General features: G+C 38.4%; 1 protein-coding gene across 15 annotated transcripts in view; it reads left to right on the plus strand.

The window, feature by feature from the left end:
• The window catches only part of AFDN (afadin, adherens junction formation factor), a 119409-nt gene extending 105451 nt beyond the window's left edge, over positions 1 to 13958 (plus strand). For 5 of the 15 annotated variants that reach the window (XM_082303139.1, XM_082303150.1, XM_082303148.1 and 2 more), the window contains 2 exons: positions 4097 to 4231; positions 6386 to 7565. In XM_082303139.1, the coding sequence (XP_082159265.1) occupies positions 4097 to 4231; positions 6386 to 6970 (720 nt within the window). In that variant the 3' untranslated portion in view covers positions 6971 to 7565. Of the gene's footprint in view, positions 1 to 4096; positions 4232 to 6385; positions 7566 to 11045; positions 11125 to 11827 lie in introns of those variants that run through there. The other 10 variants (XM_082303153.1, XM_082303140.1, XM_082303141.1 and 7 more) reach the window with 4 other exon arrangements.
• The last annotated feature ends 2434 nt before the right edge of the window (positions 13959 to 16392 follow it).

Raw genomic sequence — 16392 nt, forward strand, 5'->3', positions numbered from 1 at the left:
AGTTGTACTTAGAGCCTAATAATACAGCATACTTTTTCAGCAAATACTGAAAAATACATACCCTGTTGTTTGCAGGTGTTATATGTGTTATCTTTTTTCATTAACATAAAAATGGATTGTAAATTCAGAAATTACTTCTGAACTGATATTTCCAAATTGGTTGCATAAACATGCCATCATTAAGGTACAATATAATTTCGGTTTCAATTGGTTAATACTATTCTCTTGCGTCTAAAACATGACAGGCTTTCAAACTGGAGCAATAATTGCTATGACTCCAGCTAATTCTGTATGTTATTGCACTCATTGGACATGGAAAAGGAGTTTTGTAGTCTTCTAGAGCAGAAATACATCCCCTTCCAAGTCATTTTGTGTATAATCAGTGTACCAGTTTGAAAGACAGGTGATGCTTGCAAGTCCTGTTAGTAAAATTTAATTTGTGCTGTATGAAAAAACTGTCAGTGTTTTGGTTCAAAATACAGATTTGGATATTCAGCACTGCCTTATGAAAAAAAAAAAAACCATCACCTTTTAAAATGCATACTTCAAGTAACTTATAAAATCTAAGATGTTCAGTTTTGTATCTGTGTGTTATGTGAGCATTAAGCAGTTTACAGCAGTGGAACAGGTGAAGCATTTCTCCTTTCTGAATTAATGGACAAGCCAGGAGTCATGGAGTTTTCAGACTTAGTATCTTATCAATATTTTCTTATTACTATGGCTATATTTTTTTGCTCAAACCTTGATCCCTGGAGCTGCAGCTAGATAGATAAAGTACTTTTCCAAGCCGACTGCAAGCACCTGGATCTTTCTGTGACAGGAGGTTGGTGAAGACAGACGGTATCATCAGCTTGAAAAATGGATTAGACAAATGCATAGACATCACACCTGCAAACAGCTACTCAGAGGATTACACAGGGCTGTACCAGCTGACGTCTCTAGTAGTGAGCTAAATGCTGGGGGAATACTAGAAGAAAAGGCCAGGCTCATGTGCAGCTCTTCTTGCCATGGTCAGAGACAGCAGAATACTGGGCTAGTTGGATGCATGGCCGAAATCAGTTGATGATTTATGATGTTTATAAATTTAGCTTTAAAAAAAGACAGCAAGCTAATTCTGAAATAGTTGAACACTACACCCAGCAAATACTGCTTTTTCATAATGTCATCATTTTCATACCATTCACATGACTTTCCAGACATAAACTCATCTAAACAATGCCACTTCATATACCCAAGTAATTGCTACTTTGTTTCTTAAAAAAAAACCCCAAACCACACAACAAAACTTTCTCATGTTTGATGCTTTTTTTGTATGTCTAGGGTGAGCATTGGTGACAGCTGTTCTGCTAATTACAAGGCTGAAGGAAGATGAAGAACAGTTAATGCATGAATTGTCAGCTTAGCTACTGTCAGTTTTTTTAATTCCCCAGGCCACTATGAGATCTGACCCAGCTTTTTAGCTGTCATTAAATAAATAGGTATAAATTTAAAGTTCTCCTGGAACATCTTTTAGAGTGTTCTAAGCAGTGCTTGGAGAAATGAACTTTGAATCTGAGACTTCCTGGATGCTTGCCAGTCCTGTGAATATCTTAACATTCCTGACAGGATCAACCCACTGGCCCCTTTACAAGGAGCAATAGCCTGGAAGAAAGGTGGGCTTCTTTGCCCTGCTAGGTGTAGAAGTGCTGCGAGTATATGTTGGCAATAGGGAGGCAAAGTTGCCTGGCTGAGCAAACAGTTGGCACTTTACAATAGAGCTGGGTCAAAGCAGGGGAAAAGAATTGGTGCTTTGTGCTCAGCTGTTTTGCTCAGTTACAGCTGGGAGAATGCTCTTCTCCATCACTCTGGCTGTACAAATTAGTTGTTCTTCCCTGTTACAGTATAAACACGCGGCTTTGGAGGAGATGTGGAAGTAGAGTAAATAGGGTGAAAACATGACTTCTAAACAAGAGAAACTGATTGGGATAGAGAAGCATCCAATCAAAATACTCAACCTGGGGATTTTATAGGCCTCTTACTAGAAATGGGACACAAAGCTGATTTTCCTTTGCATCTTGAAAATTTGGGATGAAGTTAGAATTGGGTACTATTGTACACACAGAATTACAGACACAAATTCCTGCCAAGTGCTCTGGCATGCCTCATCATTCCACAGCTCCCTGCCTTGGTCTGGGAATGCCCTGAAGTAGAAACTAGTTACTGATCATAAAGAAATGAAATGGAATCTCTTAATAGTTGCTGTATTCTCACTTCCGCCTTCCATATAATTTTTAGCCATTTTCCTATAGGTATTATTTTTACAGTAGCCTCTGACCTGGATACAGTTGTCTTTGCAATTCTTCCAATTCAGATGTTAACAACAGTTCCTGGGTGGGCAGCTTGGTCACTTTTGCCTTCTTTAGTTAAGGTCAGAAGACAACTAAACAAACCAGTCCTACTTTCTCTTTGATTTAGTTGGAAATTCTTTCTTGTTTAAATGCTTTCGAATAGGAATATTTGCTGCTAAGCAGTAAAGCATCCATGCCATAACCTGGGAGCAGTAACTGCCATGTTCAGGGTGTTTTTCTAAATGTAGTTGAGACAGGAATTTTCCTGTATTTTCTCACCATTCAGTTTTTTCTTCCTTTTTTTCTTCTTTTTTTTTTTTTTTTTGTTAAGAGGAAATGACTTCTCTTGTATAAACTTTTGTGAATTACTAGCTGTCTTTCCTTTTGACAGCAATATTGTCTCCTTTGCTAAAATAATGTCTTTCTAATAACTAAGACAAGAAATCTTAATCCAAGCAGGGAGTTGGTTAGCTACCCTGTTCCCTGCTCTATAGTGCAAACTGAGCTTGATCTTTGTCATTTTCAGTTGGAATGACAAAGTTTTAGCCCTAAATTCAGGGAATTTACTCAGAGATGCTACTCTAGAGGTATCATCCTCTAGAATACATTCACCAAATTTGTGCCTAAATTAAATGAATTAATTTTGTTCTTTAGCTTTCATGCTCAGAAATAAACAGTGGGGGGAAGTAATTGTAAGAAAATCAGCCAAAAATGTTTAGACTTTTTTTAATTAATTAACTGGGGAAGAAGATACTGACATGAAGCTTGTCCTTACAAAGTCTATTAAGACTTAATTTCTCTTTCTCTCTTGTACTGCTTTGTGTCTTAAGGGTCTTTTGGGTTGTAAAATCAAATCCAGTAGAAAAGTATCCGTTACGTGCAGTTGATAGCAAGATCAAATAATTTACTGATTTATACCAATAAGGATAAAAAACAATTGTGTGGAGGGAAAAAAATTGCTTTAAAACATATGCTACTGTAAGAAATAACGCAGCATGTAGTCCAGTTAATTCCTACTTCGATTATTGTGCCAGTGAATATTCCTGTCCATCAGGGGCTTATATACGGTTAGCTTTAAAGAATCATGCAGAGTTTGGATTGTGCTCTACTATCATACACATATATAAACCAGTACTGTTTGTTGGACGTGAGTTGTTCTTGTGAGCTGTTTAATCCCAGTAGTCAAAAGTTTTCTTTCCTTCACTCTCTGCTATTTCCAAAACACATCTGCTGCAGATACAGTGGGAGACTTTCTTTATCTCCTGAGACTATTTGCAGACTTGCTGAATGAGCCTGTTACTTTAAATGGATTGACCCTTTGACTAATGAGTCATGATTTTCCGGTGCTTAAATTCTAACCCAGAATGAAAAAAAACAATTGATTGCTGGAGCTGTGGACTCTTGGTTCCAAGTATTTAATTTCACTTTACTGTACCTATGAGACTATGGGTGTTGAAGCTCTTTGGAACGTGAGTCATCTCAGTCTTCTGCTAAGGGTTCAGATATGACTGCTAAAAATGTCTCCCTGTGTACTTTGTGCTTTCATGTATGTAGTTCTGTGCGCCTCTCTTTTGCTTTTTTTTTCTCCTTAGGGATTTGAGGCAAGCCAGTGTAACAAAGCTTACTCTTAATGGCTGGAAATTATAGTGATGTATCTGTAGCATAGCATTTTCTACTGAATGAATTATTTTTAGATGCCAGTATTTGGTTACATTTTTCTGACCCATCTTGCCCATATGAGTGACCAATTAAAATTGTGTCTCTGTTAGTTACAGGATGAAGAACGCAGACGGCAGCAACAATTGGAAGAAATGCGGAAGCGAGAAGCAGAAGACAGGGCCAGGCAGGAAGAAGAGCGCCGACAGCAAGAGGAGGAGCGGACCAGGAGAGAGGCTGAAGAAAAGGTTGTGGTCTTCTAAGTGCCACAGGGGTTCTTGCAGGCCTTTCCTCTTCAGCCTGGCCACTATGAGCTCAGTGTTGGGTCAGCAGGGTTTAAACACAGTAGCTCTGGTGATAAGGGTCATGGGCCAAGGCTTCAGTTTGTTCCATCTGAACCAACAAGTAATTAAACACACAGCCCGTTCCTGCTGGCTGGAGTTGACTGGTATTGCAGAAATAGTACTGTGGGCTTACTGGCTGAAGGTTTTTATCAGTGGCAAGGCTCTTACCTTCAGAGCCTTTCTGAAAATTAAGGAAGAAATCAGTTACTTCCTGTTTCCCTTCAGCTCCCAACATAACTTGCATACCCTCTTTATTATCATGGCTCAGTTAGTGGTGTTGGGTTTTCCTATGTCCCAGAGATGGCACTTGTATATTTCTGTAGTATTTTTTGATACAGAGAGAAGTATGAAATACAGCAAAATAGCGATGAATATTCTATGTTGGTTTTTATGTTCGGACTGTGGGAAGGAAATAGTTTCTAGAAAGCGAGTAAATAATTTCAGCAGATAAGTGTGCAGTCAAATTATAAAAATTCAGGGTTGTAGGTTCCTTCAAAACATTATACGTGAATTTGAGAAGCTTTACTGATAATACTAGAAGATAAAGCAACTTATTTGACTCAGCATTTTTCTTAAGACCTTTTTGTTCCTAGAGAAATTAGTTACTTTTGTTTAGTTTGCCCGTTAGTTGCACTGACTTCAGAAAGAAGAAAGAAGGCTAGCTTCTAAAGTTGTTCATCTTGGAAGGTTGAGCAAATACATTAAAAAAACCCCCAAACTGTAAATACAATCACTGTGTTCATTTATTTTTGTTAGATTGTTTTCAAGCTTAGTTAAATTGTTTCCCATAAACAGTATGAGTTGGTGAGTGGAAGGGGTGGTAGTAAGAGAGGAGTGAGGAAGACGTGTCTGCAGTGAGGAAAGTATTTAAAAGTATACTGTGTGAGCTTAAAAAAAAAAAAGGGAACCAAGAGAAAACAACCATGGTTTTCTTAACTTCTGACAATGATGCGGCCAAATGACATTTGGATCATACACTTGAAAGTGTTTTTTCACTGGCAGATGTTGACTGAGATACTTTTACCAACTCAGTACCATCAGTAAAATGGTTTTAGAGAGTAGTACAAGGAGACAAGTTTCACATCTTTGCTGTAGATGAACAAGATTAGATTTATTTATTATTTTTTTCAGGATAACTGATTCAGTGTTGGACAGATAAGCAGATAAAGTGGATTTTTTTTAAATGTGGATTAAAACCAGAAATGATGGTTGTTTAGAATGCCATATATTCCCAGCAGAAGTTATACTACGCTTATACCCAAAGGGTTTTGTAACGTACATACAGTTCCCAAGTATACCTTCTCATTTGTTATCAAACTACTCAATAAACCCTTGTATTAATTTACAATGTGTCTGAGACAAGAGCTGAACAGAATTAAATGCTGTTTAGTTTAAAAACAGAACAGTCTTTTAAAGTGGAAAAATACATAGAAGATATTTCATGACTTTTTAAATGGTCATTAACCTCATATAAATATCATTAGTATAGTTTCTCTTTTAAATTCTTTTTAACAGCATTTATTTGATGTCTCTTTTGGAAGACTTCTTTGTAAACGATTTTTGTATGAAAATAGTTTTCCTGGTGTTTATACTAGAAACTTTGTCAACAGTCATCTGTTCCAAGGCTCTGTTGACTAATTTACATTGTAGAAGCATGAAACAAAATTACAAAGTTCCTTTTTTAAGGTGGTAGTTAATTTTAGTTATTCTCCTCTCCCACAGATTCTTTACAGCTTTAGTAAATCTGCCCCTTATTAACTGTAGTTACATTTTGGGTAATAAATGTTGGAATGCCCTTAGTTTACACAGGCAGTTGCCTTAGTGACCACAGGCAGTGGTAAATCTGTAAATAACAGCTACATTGTTATTGGATGGCTGCTGCTTTTCTGCATAGTAGTAAATAATTCTTTGTATGAGTCCATATAGATGCTCTGCTTACTGCCAGAAAAGGAGACAAAAAAGATTTATGGAAGATGTTTGTAGCTCAGTGGTGGAAAGCTTAAATCTCATAGATTGAAATGTCTGACCGCTGTGTTTCTGTCTCCTCTGGGCTTTCAGAGGCGCCAGGAAGAGGAGTATTACAGTCGCTTAGAGGCTGAAAGGCGCAGGCAGCACGATGAAGCTGAACGAAGATTGCTGGAACCTGACGAGCCTGGTCTGTACAGACCTCCGCTTCCACGGGAATATGAACTCCCATCCCCAACCCCTTCATCTAACGCTCCTCCTCCCCCACCTCAGCGAAACACCTCTTACCTCAAAACACAGGTCCTCTCCCCTGACACGATTTATACTGCCAAGTTTGTTGCATACAATGATGATGATGATGATGAGGAGGAGGATTCCAATCTAGCAGGTCAGGATAAGTACTCCAGCACAAGAAAATCTTATGGTGACTTTCCTCCTGCCACCCTTAAGCCACAGCAGCCCTCCCGCCAGCCTCGCCCAGTTTCAGATGGCATCTTTCTTTCCAACTCATTCCAGTCATCTCCTGTCAATGCCAACAGTACTACTGTCAAAAAAAGCCAGCCCCTACCCCCGTCAAACAAACCAAGTTTCATCCATGCCAGCAGCTCTAAAGGTAGAAACAATGAAATCAGTCATCTCTACAAAACTATCCTCATATTTTCAACTCCAGTGCTCTAGATTGAATCACTTATTTTGTGATTTCCCCCTCCCTTAATTACTGTTTTCACTCTGGTGATCTAACTTAAATTCTGATATTAATATGAATCCTTCAATTTTTAATTATTTTGATCTCTCAAATTTTCTTGCTCTTTACCCAAACTTTTGTTCAAAAGAAAAATTCCGTCTTTCACGTACGAATCAGAAATTATTTTAACTGCTACTCAATCAATTCGAAGTACTGTTGGTTTTGGCTTTCACTCTGTATCTTTAAGTGATTTGTTTTGTATGATTGATCGCTGTTCACTCAGGGCATCTGGAAGTGCACCTTTCTTGAACACAGGAAACCTCTCCTAATGGGTTCATGGACAGAACTTATCTTCTGCTTTGTTACTGGTACCAGGGTCCTCTCTCTTTTAATAGTGTGTGCAAATGGCTTTAAAAATTACATTTGTAGATGTAGTTCTTAAATACACAAGCACCAAGAGAAATACAGGTCTTGCAGCTAGTTTCATGTATTAGGCACCATTCCTGAAGTTCTGGTTTGTACAGTGCAGTTTCCTTGCAGAGAGACATAAATCTAAATTTCATCTTGGCACTGCTTGCTTTGCCCCTTCCCTTCCCTTCCCTTCCCTTCCCTTCCCTTCCCTTCCCTTCCCTTCCCTTCCCTTCCCTTCCCTTCCCTTCCCTTCCCTTCCCTTCCCTTCCCTTCCCTTCCCTTCCCTTCCCTTCCCTTCCCTTCCCTTCCCTTCCCTTCCCTTCCCTTCCCTTCCCTTCCCTTCCCTTCCCTTCCCTTCCCTTCCCTTCCCTTCCCTTCCCTTCCTCTGTGTTTCTTTGACTCCTCATCTTGTTGTGCAACTCCATCTGGCCAACCATAATGGAGTTTAATTTCAGTTAGAGCTCTAGCTGCCAGTAACTTCAGCACCATATTTTACTTGCAGAGTACTAGTTGAGCTATATTCCTGAATTCAAAGCCAATTCAATCTAAAGTTTTGGGATTTTTAAAAATTGCTGCTGTATAGGAGAGATCTTGTATACTTGACTCTTGAGTATGTCTCACTCTGATAAGTTTGCTCTTTATTCATATAATACTTTGTCTTTAAACAGTGGCATCTGCTGGTACTTCTACATTTGTTTTATTCTTTTGAAGGAAATTGTGGCCATGACATTCTCCTAGTTTATTCTTTTTGCTTATGCTGGAGGTTAGTAAGTGCTTGACAACCAACTCCAAGTGATCAAATCATCCTTCTAAAATGAAAAGGGTAGCAAGTCACCTGAGATCCCAAGGGAAAGTGTTTATGCTGGCTTCTAGCTGAATGTCTAACATGTTTGCTGGATTCAAGTCTCAGTGGCACAGGTGGAATCCTACAATATGTTATATCCCTCATCACTTTCTTGGCCACGTAACAAATTAGGAAAATCGCTCACTTGCTTTATTCAGCAGTGTGCCCTTGGCATAGGGAGGATATGAGCCTCCAAACAGGTTCCATCTATTAGAAGCACTTCTAATCCAGCTGCAGTAGTATATGAATCTGATTTAGGACATATATGAGGCCACTGAGCTTCTTGCCTGCATCCTTTTCAGTTGAGGCTCAAGTAGTCATTTTCCAGCAAGGCATCCTTTCCTTTGCAGGGCAAATTAGCTTCTGCTACAGTTGGACTGCTTCCAGTGCTGAAGAGAAGCTCTGCACAGTATTGCATAGTTTTTAATACTGCTGAAGGGACAGTTTAGCTGAATTAAAATTACTGTCCCACTGGTGCAGTTGATGATTAGTAGTTCCCCTGTTTGGGGTCAGCACAACACCCAAGTTACATAAAAAAAGTATCCACACTGATTATCGTGTGAAGGTGGGGGAAGCCTGGTCATTTACGCTGGTGTTGCCTGTGAGATCTCAGGATGTAGTAGTCTCTGTGGTAACAGCCTCTCTCTGCAAGCCCATCTGTCTGGCTCTGTAATAGCTTCTGAATCTTAAAGGAAGATGAGGGAAGGTTTTAGCTTTTCAGTGTGTTTTCATTCGACTGCAGTATAAGCAGACATTCGGGATGCTACCTGCTCTGTGCTACTATTATGCCTATCCACCGTGCACATGAAGCCACTGATAAACCCACAGCCAGTTTTCTATCAGAAGGACTTCAGCATTTGAACACTGAATATCTCAAAGAACTAAGAATATTCTGAAGTGGCAGGCTTTGACATGAAGCTTTGGTACTGTATGACTGTACTGAATTTTTTCTTTCAAAGCACTTTCTTTTTCTAGAAATTCTTATTGAAACTAACTGTAATAAAGAGTAAAATGTGCCTTCCATCACAGCACGTAGGCTTCCAAAAGCCCTTGCTTCCCTTCCTTATTTGGCACTTTGAAGGCTGTACATGTAATGAATTAAGCAACCCTAGAGCCATCAGTCACTAGTTGTCACCACCACTCTCCCTGCCTCCCATCATCCAAAACCCAGAATGCCATTTCATATATAATTGCATTTCTAATCCTGCTTTCTGTTAATTTTAATTGAAAAATGAATCTCAGCAAAGTGAAACGTTCAGTGGTATTGTGTGTGCACATTTGTTTTTCCTGGAAAACAATCAAAAGGACAATTTACAAAGATTTGGTCAGGGTTTTGGTAACAACTAAGGAATATTGTAGTATGATGCTTCGCCTTTAATAGCTTAATTCATAAACCATACAACTAATTCTGAATACTCTTATTTCATAATTTTTAAAATAGCTATGAGAACAGGTTAACTTCACTTGATTGCTCAAGCTTCTATGAAGACTGCCTGCGTAACGTACAAAGCCGTTTGCACAAAATGCAGAATTCACTGTGCAGTTTGACCATCTCCCATCTCGCTGACTCTGTTACATTCCTGTCCTTTACAGCTCTTTCCTGTTCTGAGTGTTAACTCTAGTAAACCACGCTTCTGCAAATTTTGCTCTCGTGCCTTCTTCCACTGGGTCTCTTAAGACCATTGGGTCTGTCAGCTCACTAAAGAAAAAGTCAACACCCAAATGAAAACCACTATCCTAATGCAAATGAAACTATGAACCGCAGCTTGTGCATCCAGCCTTTTCAAAGTAGGGAAGGCAGTACTTAAACAGGAATGTAAGACTCACAACTGAGAAGAAAAAAGTCTTCATATGCCTGGCATACCTAGCATGATTTGGTTTGCTGCAAATTTTTGGTGTAAAAAATCTGGCCTACAACACATGAGCTAAATTGGCTTTTGTGTTCCAGCCTCATTTGTGTATTATAGAATATTTCTGAGAAGTTAGATGTACCAGTGGAAGAAGCAAACATCTCCTTTTGTACCAAAGAAGGTTCACAAGACATAACATGTACGATATTGAGACCAGAACTGACTGAAGACAAATCTGAGTAGTGTGCTGACACTTCTTTTTACTCTTTTCCTGGTAGTTAATAAGAGAATATGGTCTTAAATATAAATTATTAAACTTCTGATTGGAAATAAAAGGTTGTGTCTTGTGGCCTTTAGAAAGAATTAATATAATGTGTAAAACCTGTGTGTTGTATCAGCTTAAAGGTGCAGTGCTGCAAGAGTTGCTTGAAATTTAAATAATAGGGACGGGAGGAAAGGGGCATCTTCTGAGTGATACAGTTTGCTTACTCAGACTTAACAGAGACTAAAATTCTAATTCTGCTGAATTGCAAAGATGTTATATACTAATCTTTGCTTACTTTTAGCCTCAGAAAGAGAGGCGCTGCAGCTAACTTACTTTCTGTGGAGCTTGTCACAGGATAATGAAGAGTGTTGCTCTTTCTGTTCATCTCCTTGAACAGCTTCTAATGTCTGTCTTACAATAAGCCATAATAAGATAAAGACCATGATTTGGCATGTGCTTGATAATCTAAACAAAATGGGTTCTGACTCAAAATTCGGAACCAAAAAAATTAAGCTGTTTAAAGAGGGTTGTAATTAAATAGTACTGGGTTTAAATATTCTAGAGATCAGATGACCTCTAATTAATTATGATTCTTATTTGAGATTGTTTCTTGAAAGAAGCACTGCACCTTTTTGGAGGACTACAGTACAAAACATGTGTTGTAACTGCTGTCCTTAAACTTCTTTCTTTTGCATAAGGAATAAATTCATACACTGGATCTACAGGAGCAGCTGCTGGGGAAGTTTATCGGGATCCAAGAGACAAAAGATCTAAAAGGTGATATACAGGAGTCCATTAACTTTTATACAACTGATTGGCTAAGTTCTGCAGTATTTTCTGTTGTCATCGTTGTATCTCTGGGGGCTGCTCAAGAGTTCTGCAGTTGGCTCTGTTATGGGTTACTATAAAACACAACTAAGTTCTCTCCACAAGTCCTTAGATGATCTGAAGCACTGCTGAACAGCAACAAATTTTGGCACTACAACTAAGTAAACCAAATGATTACTGTAAATGAAAAACTTCAGCTGGTTTAGGTGTATTTATAAATCTGAACAGGACCTCTCCAGTGGGATTCTTACCAAACTTGTAATAAGCATAAATAATACAGGCTGTATATATATGTCACACAGGGCTTTTTCTTAGAAATGTGCCACCACAGAAAAGCTTGCTAGTTTAGCCAAAACAGTAATGCTGTGCTAATACAGAGAGAGCCTTACTTTATACCTGCCATTCATGTTGAAAATTGGCCAGCATTTCCATTTATTTTGACGTGCAATAAATGGTCAAGTTAAAAATTTCTCTTAAGTGATAGCACAATGTCAGAGTTAAAGGTATGTGTGAGGAACAAAACCTTTCAGAACAGAAACAAAGACTCCTTTGCTGTAGTCAAAGAAGCTGTCATTACATGTCATCAAGAATTATTATGTTTAAGGATCTTGTAGATGAGAATTATAAAAAATACTTTTTGTTTCCTTTCCAGTCAAGATGCAGATTTACCTGGAGCACCAGAAAACTTGACGTTCAGGGAACGCCAGCGACTTTTTTCACAGGGTCAGGATGTATCCAATAAAGTAAAAGCTTCTAGGAAACTAATGGAACTGGAAAATGAGTTGAACACAAAATAAGATTAAAGCACCTTATGAGATGTAACGGATGATTTCCAAATTGAGGGATTGAGATTGGGGGCACACTACTAAGTATGAACAGAAAATGAATGTTTTCTGAAAGGACTGACTTTGATTCCTCTATATCTAAGACTGTTAATTAAGACTTAGAGATGTTGCAATAGCAAGAAAACTGATTACTTTGCCAGGAGCTTGTGGTTTATACAATGAAAGCACTGTAAAATTATAAAGATATGAATCACGTGAAGGTAACTTTTTTTCTGTTTTGGGGGTTAAGTTCTTTTGCACCAGACCAAGTAGCACTTGTCAAAGATAAGTTCTGTTTCCTGGTGTTTTACAGACACACTTTTGTTTTAGCTGCTGAGCAGAGAGAGTGAGAATAGCTTGAACTGCCTAAACTAAACTGTGCACTAGCAATCAGTATTTTAGGTTGTTTGACAAGAAGCCAATGTCTGGGCCACCTTAAATAAGATTTCATATGCAAGTTTTACATAACTGAATGGTGTTCATAGAAGGATCAGCATATCAATACAAATCTTACCATTACTCAGTACTGGCATAACACACATTCTCTAGATAGAATCTTGGAATAAAAATATTTCTATTCCTATGTACTTGTTGGGTCTAAAATGGATGCCTAAGATTTTACCTGTAGTTATGCAAAAGTCTATGTTGATGCATCCCCACTATATGTGCTTCAGACTTTGAAAAATGTGAAAAACCTTTGGATAACTGTTTCATTAAAAATTACATAAGCAATAGACAGTAGGCTACACTTAGTGGCCCTTCATCAGCTAGGACCAAAATGTTAGTAGTGTGTTAAAGGCAAGGATTCCAGTTACGAGGTGAGCAGAACAGATGGGTATGTTTTCTGAGAAATTCAGATTAGAAGTTATTGGGCAATTAGGCATGGAACAGTATTGATAAGTCTGTTATTACCAGTTCAGCAATAGATTATTTTTTTTCTATGGAGATACGAATTGGCATTAGAGAAGAAGACTGAAGTGTAAAGCATCAAATACAATGCTGCAGTCTGGAAGTGGGAATGTTTGTAAGGTCATTAACAGGGCTGGTGTGCTGGCAAGGAACCATCTCTGCTCACACTGAGAAGCAGTGCTAGCAAGCTCTTCTTCAGTCTAGCTGGCTTTACTGACATCCTGTTACTGTTGTACTGAAAGCCTTTTTGGCAGTTCAAGCTATTTTTTCACACTGTTATAGCCTTATTTAATTTTAAATTGTTAATCTTTTTCCTCCCACTATTTCTTCAGCTATGCTTATGTGGCTGATGATGTTGGGAATAAGGACCTCATCAGAGTCTTTCTCATTGTGTGATGTTAAGACAATATATATTGCGATTCCAAACAAATTTTCTATTTGACAAAGCCCTTTACTGGCTTTAGATGATTTTTTTTCCTGTATCATATTGTTCTCTTATAAATATATATTTAGGGATTTGTGCACACTTCCAAATACAAAGGGGTAGACTTTCACTGCCTTAGGAAAGAAATCACTTTTAATAAGAGTTGTATGATAAATAAATGCAAGTTAATGAAAATTGGAGTGTAAATATTTTTTACGTATTTCAGGTTTCTTATTTGAAAGTGTGCTTTTACCGTTTCACCTGTTAAATATGAAGTAGAAGATTAAACTGGTTCAAAGTGTTAATGAAGGATCTGCATGCTTGCTATGTCTGTTCATCAGGAAAAGCAAGCCTCTCCCAATTTATCTTGAGAACACTAGCAGCCTTACAGTGACAAATTTTTCTTGAGGAAAAAAACTTATGCTGTGGCTGAATTACTGTTGCTGCTAGACTCTGAAAAAGGCTTAGCAAAAAAATACCTATAACCTTCAGTTGAGTGGATTTGGCCGCTATTGGGCATTCGGGTCAAGTGTGAATATGTGTAAAAGTGCTTTTCATATTTGTCTGTGCATTATTTGAAAAACATCAGAACTGCTGTAGTTTCCCATTTCTACTGTATTTCACTTGCAACCTATTTTTAATAAAGTTTGTATTGTATTTAACTTTGCATTAAATGTTTTTTGTACTCTTATTTAATTCTGCATTCCTAACAACATCATCATAAACCAGAGGGGCTCTTAATATGTTTTGCCTTGCCTTCCCTCTTAAAATGTATTTACAAGCAAAGTCAGTGTATCTCCTAATAAGTGGATGAAAACCTCAAATTAATTTTACATGGAAAATCAACAAAGGAGGCCGACCTTCCCTAACCAGAGAGAATTTCTTAGCCTAATGTTGTTTAATACCTATAGTGCTGACTTGAAAGAAGCGATTTTTACAGCTTAACCAGCAACTTAGGAAGTAGTAAATATCAGTGGGGTCGACTATACAGACTAGTCATACTGTATTTGTATCTTTCTCAAGTGCAAAGTTGTTTTTCTAACAGCAAAGAGTAACCTAGAACATGGCATCTTTTGGAAAAGTAAATAGTATATGAAGAGTCTCCATTGGGATTGCTGTGGTTTAATGGGAGTCAGTTCAAGCTCTGCTTGGGGAGGGAGCCAGGCCCCTGTGAAGTGCTGTGATGCCTTGTGCTGTAGCTGTACATATGCTGAAGATGGGGATTGAGAGCCACCTATAATCTCAAAAGAACTCAACTTTTAATTTTGAATGTAGAATGTCTAGCCTGGAATAAAATGGAAACAATCCATTGCCCTTCTTGTATGAGCCCCTCAGTCTAAACAAGAGAAAAGAGCCAGCACAAGCAAAAAGTGGTGTATTTGATGAGTCTGTAGTTACTGCAGCTGTGAACTCTGTCATAGAACCTTTTATTTCCAGACCAAAGTATTCCAGGGGTTTTGAGAGAGGAACTGTGTGTGATGTGCAGAAGTGGTAATGCATTTTCAGTGTGAGAAAGCTTTGGGCTACGCCTTCAGGTCAGGTTTGCTCAGTGAGCACACCAGTGCGATGCTGTTGGGCAGTGCAGCAGCTGCTTTGCTTTAGGGGCGTGAGCTGGCAGCCTGGGCAGCAGAGCTCTTGGTGTTTCTACTGACACGGTGATAACTGTGAAGTTATAGTTACATATGCAGTCAGCTCTCTACAAAACTAGTTATTTTAAACCTGTGTTAAATTCTCCCTTCTGCACCTATCATCCATATACACTTTTTCAACTCCTTTAGGTAGTCTGTACTACAATCTTGCTTGCTTTTTGAGGAAAAGACAGGGAAATAGAAGATGTTGACAAAGTCCATAGTATGCATTCTGTTCCCTGAAATAATAAGCAATATATTTGATCATACAGATTGCTGTTTGTAAATCAAGCAATGACTACACAAGTAGCAGAATAAAGAAGACTGTTCTTTACCTCCTAATTCAATTAGATAACACAAAACATACTGCTTCAGTAATAACAGTCTTAAAACACACTCAGTGACAATAAGGATTGGCTCTTCCTCCTGTTAATCAAAGGAAACTGCTCTCTTGGGGTCAGATACTGGTTGTGTAGCCCAGAAGGCAAAGCCTCACAGGTTAAATTTTGGAGTTGGCTGACTTCTTTCCCAGCTGTCATGGCAGCTAAACTTAAAGAGACCACAGTGCACTACACCCGCCCAGAGAATCTCAGTTTATTGTTACTGACAGGGGCTCAGAACTGAACTACAGTTCCCAAAAAATGTGGAATGAAATATTTACAGCTTCACCAAATAATGTTTACAGGCTCTGTGCAGTACAGAGGTCTCAATTACCATCTGCTGAGTATGGAGAATGCCACCTCATACAGCCAGTAGAAAATGCAGAGGCATACAGCAGAATCTCTCCGTGTTTGGCAGAAGAGGGATAACTGCCTTCTTTCCTGGTCTTTTTCCCAAATGCTCTTCTACCCCTCGTGTTTCTTGTTATTGCATTTAGGAATGCTGTAATGGACAACTCAGCAGAAGTTGCCGAAACTGGAACCTCTTAGGTCTTGTTGCTTCCACTGCTGGGGTTAAAGGGAAATGCATCAGATGTATGCAAGACAATGCCTACTTAACAGTATCCTAAAATTTATAATCCACTGACAGATTTATAATCCACATATGGTATTTCACTGATGCTAAAATTAAGAGTTAAATGTGGATTTAGACAATTCCATTAAATTTCTGGCCCTGAAATTCCACAGAAGGATCTGTAATATGGCAGGGCCTTGCATTTGCAGGGGAAATATGGGATCAAGTTGGTAAAAGTTTGGGGAAAAAATATTATTCAAAGCTGATAATAGTGTAGAAGGGTGTGCTGGACTACAGTCTAGAAGCATTTCCAGAAGACATCTGGATTTTATATTTGTTTCTTGCCTAGGTCTCACCAACAGGCTGTTTTGTTACCTGCCCATCAAGCAACCTCTCCTAAGCTTTGGAAATAGAAGGAAGATCCCTAAGGAGATTTGCTGCTGTTACGATGAGTTACACATCATTCTGTGATTTGTTG

Source organism: Coloeus monedula (assembly GCF_965178545.1).
Source record: "Coloeus monedula genome assembly, chromosome: 2".
NCBI classification, from domain to species: Eukaryota; Metazoa; Chordata; class Aves; order Passeriformes; family Corvidae; genus Coloeus; species Coloeus monedula.